Source organism: Alligator sinensis, unplaced genomic scaffold (assembly GCF_000455745.1).
Source record: "Alligator sinensis unplaced genomic scaffold, ASM45574v1 scaffold879_1, whole genome shotgun sequence".
NCBI classification, from domain to species: domain Eukaryota; kingdom Metazoa; phylum Chordata; order Crocodylia; family Alligatoridae; genus Alligator; species Alligator sinensis.
In genome coordinates, this window is record NW_005842250.1 from 1230299 (window position 1) to 1233488 (window position 3190).

General features: G+C 48.7%; 1 protein-coding gene across 1 annotated transcript in view; it reads right to left on the bottom strand.

Moving 5' to 3' along the window:
* Positions 1 to 1242: 1242 nt before the first annotated feature.
* RBMX2 (RNA binding motif protein X-linked 2) overlaps positions 1243 to 3190 on the bottom strand; it is a 15499-nt gene continuing 13551 nt past the window's right edge. The window contains exon 6 of the mRNA XM_006027536.3: positions 1243 to 2983. Coding sequence (XP_006027598.1) covers positions 2526 to 2983 — 458 coding nt within the window. The 3' untranslated portion in view covers positions 1243 to 2525. The remainder of the gene's footprint in view (positions 2984 to 3190) is intronic.

Consider the following 3190-nt stretch of genomic DNA (forward strand, 5'->3'; position numbering starts at 1 on the left):
TCCAGCACACCTACTGCCTAGGAAATGACCTGCTGGGTGGCACGGAAGTGGAAAGGGATCTTGGAGTCCTAGTGGACTCCAAGATGAACATGAGTCGGCAGTGTGACAAAGCCATCAAAAAAGCCAACGGCACTTTATCGTGCATCAGCAGATGCATGACGAATAGATCCAAAGAGGTGATACTTCCCCTCTATCGGGCGCTGGTCAGACCGCAGTTGGAGTACTGCATGCAATTCTGGGCACCGCACTTCAAGAGGGATGCGGATAAACTGGAGAGGGTCCAGAGAAGGGCCACTCATATGGTTAAGGGCCTGCAGGCCAAGCCCTACAAGAAGAGACTAGAGAACCTGGACCTTTTCAGCCTCCGCAAGAGAAGGTTGAGAGGCGACCTTGTGGCTGCCTGTAAGTTCATCACGGGGGCACAGAAGGGAATTGGAGAGGTTTTGTTCACCAAGGCGCCCCCGGGGGTCACAAGAAATAATGGCCACAAGCTAGCAGAGAGCAGATATAGACTGGACATTAGGAAGAACTTCTTCACAGTTAGAGTGGCCGAGGTCTGGAACGGGCTCCCAAGGCAGGGGGTGCTCTCCCCTACCCTGGGGGTCTTCAAGAGGAGGTTGGATATGCATCTAGCTGGGGTCATCGAGACCCAGCACCCTTTCCTGCCTATGCAGGGGGTCGACTGGATGATCTATTGAGGTCCCTTCCGACCCTAACATCTATGAATCTATGACCCCAGCTAGGTAATTATCAAGCCTCCTTTTAAAGACCCCTAAGGTAGGAGCCAGCACCAGTTCCCTTGGAAACTGTTTCCAGATCCTGGCCATCCTGACTGTGAAGTAGTGCCTCCTGATGTCTAGCCTGAACTCTTAATCAACTTGTGGCCATTATTCCTTGTTACTCCCGATAGTGCGCAGGGGAACAGGGTCTCTCCCATTCCCCACTAGTCCCCCTTGTTAAGTTTACAGATGGCCATCAGGTCCCCTCTTAGCCTTCTCTTGTGAAGGCTGAACAGGTTCAGGTCCAGTAGCCTCTCCTCGTAGGGTCTGCCCTGCTGTCCCCTGATCATGCGAGTAGCCCTCCTCTGAACCTTCTTGATGCTGGCCACATCCCTCCTGAAATGCAGCACCCAGAACTGGATGCAGTAGTTTGCAAGGGCTAAGTTCCGTTAACCCCAGCTTTCCACCGCCTACACGTTCCTCCCTTTGTGAAGTTATGACCAGTAGTGAATACACAGCCACCTTATAGCAAGGAATTATTTAATCTTAACAGTAGGAATACAGAACAGTGAAGGAAAGGAAGAAAAAAAGGACTGTAAGACAGCAAAAGGTATACAAACCTAGAATCCTAGGCAGCCTATCTTAACCACTTCTTGGGGTGGAGACTTCATTTTATATCCTTTAACTCAACCTCCCTTCCCCCTGAGCCTTGAGAATCTGTCTTTCAAATCTAACCAAAGTTTTTTTTTTCACTTGACCTCCTAAGCTTGGGTCCTACCCACAACCCCATAACAAACTGACCTGGCAAGCTCTGTAAAGGGTTGGAGAATTTCCTGACAGCTCTTGCAAACAGCTCAAGTGTTGGTAACTCGATGCCTACCTGAAACTATCATACCCCTTTCTTGCCTACAACCTACCAAACTGCCTCTTTAGAGTCATATAGTTACACAAACCTACAGAAAAACACAGTATTCAAAAATTGCCAAGCAGCCCCAATCTGACAGTGCCAAGGAATGAATGACCCAAGCTAGTCATTTAGTTAAAGCTGCTTTATTACTCCTAAAATACGATGTAAAAGAATGAGTCTTGTTGCCAAATGCAAGGAAAGGGAATCTCTGTTTGTCACTAGTACTGGTGATGCCACCATGGATCTGGAGGGAAAAAAGTATTAAGTGATATTTAAAGAAATGAGTCATCCCAATTTGACACTACACCTCTTGGGTTGCTCCACTAGAGTAAACCCCACTGCAATTGCTCCTGGTGTCAGAGCAATTCAAGTTGTAAGGATCAGAGAAGACACACATGCCACAGTCACTTGTTTCAACTTAGGAAATCAATTAGATGGCGACATGGGCTCCTTCCAAAACTACATATGCCAACAGTCTCTGCTGATCACCTTTACGATACAGTGCAGTGGCAGGAGAAGACTCACACACCCAAGAATCTTCACTAAATGCCATGTGGTATTAATGAGAGCTAGACTGTGACAAGTGAGTGCACCCCAGAGCCCAGCCCCCACCTCCAACTAAGGCAACAGGAAGTGGTAAGGTCCTGGCTCTCTAGACCATGGAGAAAGAAACAAGGAGCAGAGTTCTGAAGCTGATTGAAAATGGGGAACCATGCAACTACATCTTAATGGGAACATACACCTATGGAACTGAGCAAGAGATGCTTAGCTGTGTAGGCTTGGGGGTAGGCCCACCATTAAACCTTCCACTTTCCATTGCTAGGTGATTGCATTGCTATTACGGCATGAGCACTGTCAATTTGAAGCACTCCTCAGTTTTATGCTGCAGGCCAGGCAGATCAGTAGTGGCTGGAGTCCCTCGAGCTAGACAACTCTCTGTGCCAGGAGTGTCGATCTCTGGTGCTACTCTCCCATTGGTCTCTAGATCTAGAGCCCTCAGGATGTTCCTCTTGTCTGCTGCCAGGGCTTTCCACCTTCCTGTTCTTCTCTCTCGCCCACTCCTCCTTTCTGCTTAGACTCCTCTGTTCTTCATGGCTCTTATCCCCTTCTCTGTCTGTGGCTCTCACATGTCTCTGCTTGTGCTCATGCTCCTCTTCACAGCGTGTCCTAGTGGTGTGTTTCTGTTCAGGCTCATTGCAGGCCTGCTGACAGGAGTTGTCATAATGGTTATAGGCAGGATCTTCCTTCTCCTTTTTAATCCGGACTTTAGGAAGTGGCTCTTTGGCAGGCAGGATCCTCTTTGGGGCTGGCATGCCCTTTCTTTCCTTCTTCCGTTCTCTTTTGCGTTTCTCTTTATCTGAAATGAAAGTGATTCTTGTGAACAGCAAGTACTTCCGCACACCACCCGCACCCATCACACTTCACATACCTCTTCCTCCTCCTCTCCCCACCAGAACCTTCTAACCTCCTGCCCAAGGAAGCTCCTGCCCACTCATGCCACCCTGACTTCCAGCTAAGTTAGCTTTTCCCCTCCTGCCCTTTCAAGCACCCTAACACCATTCCT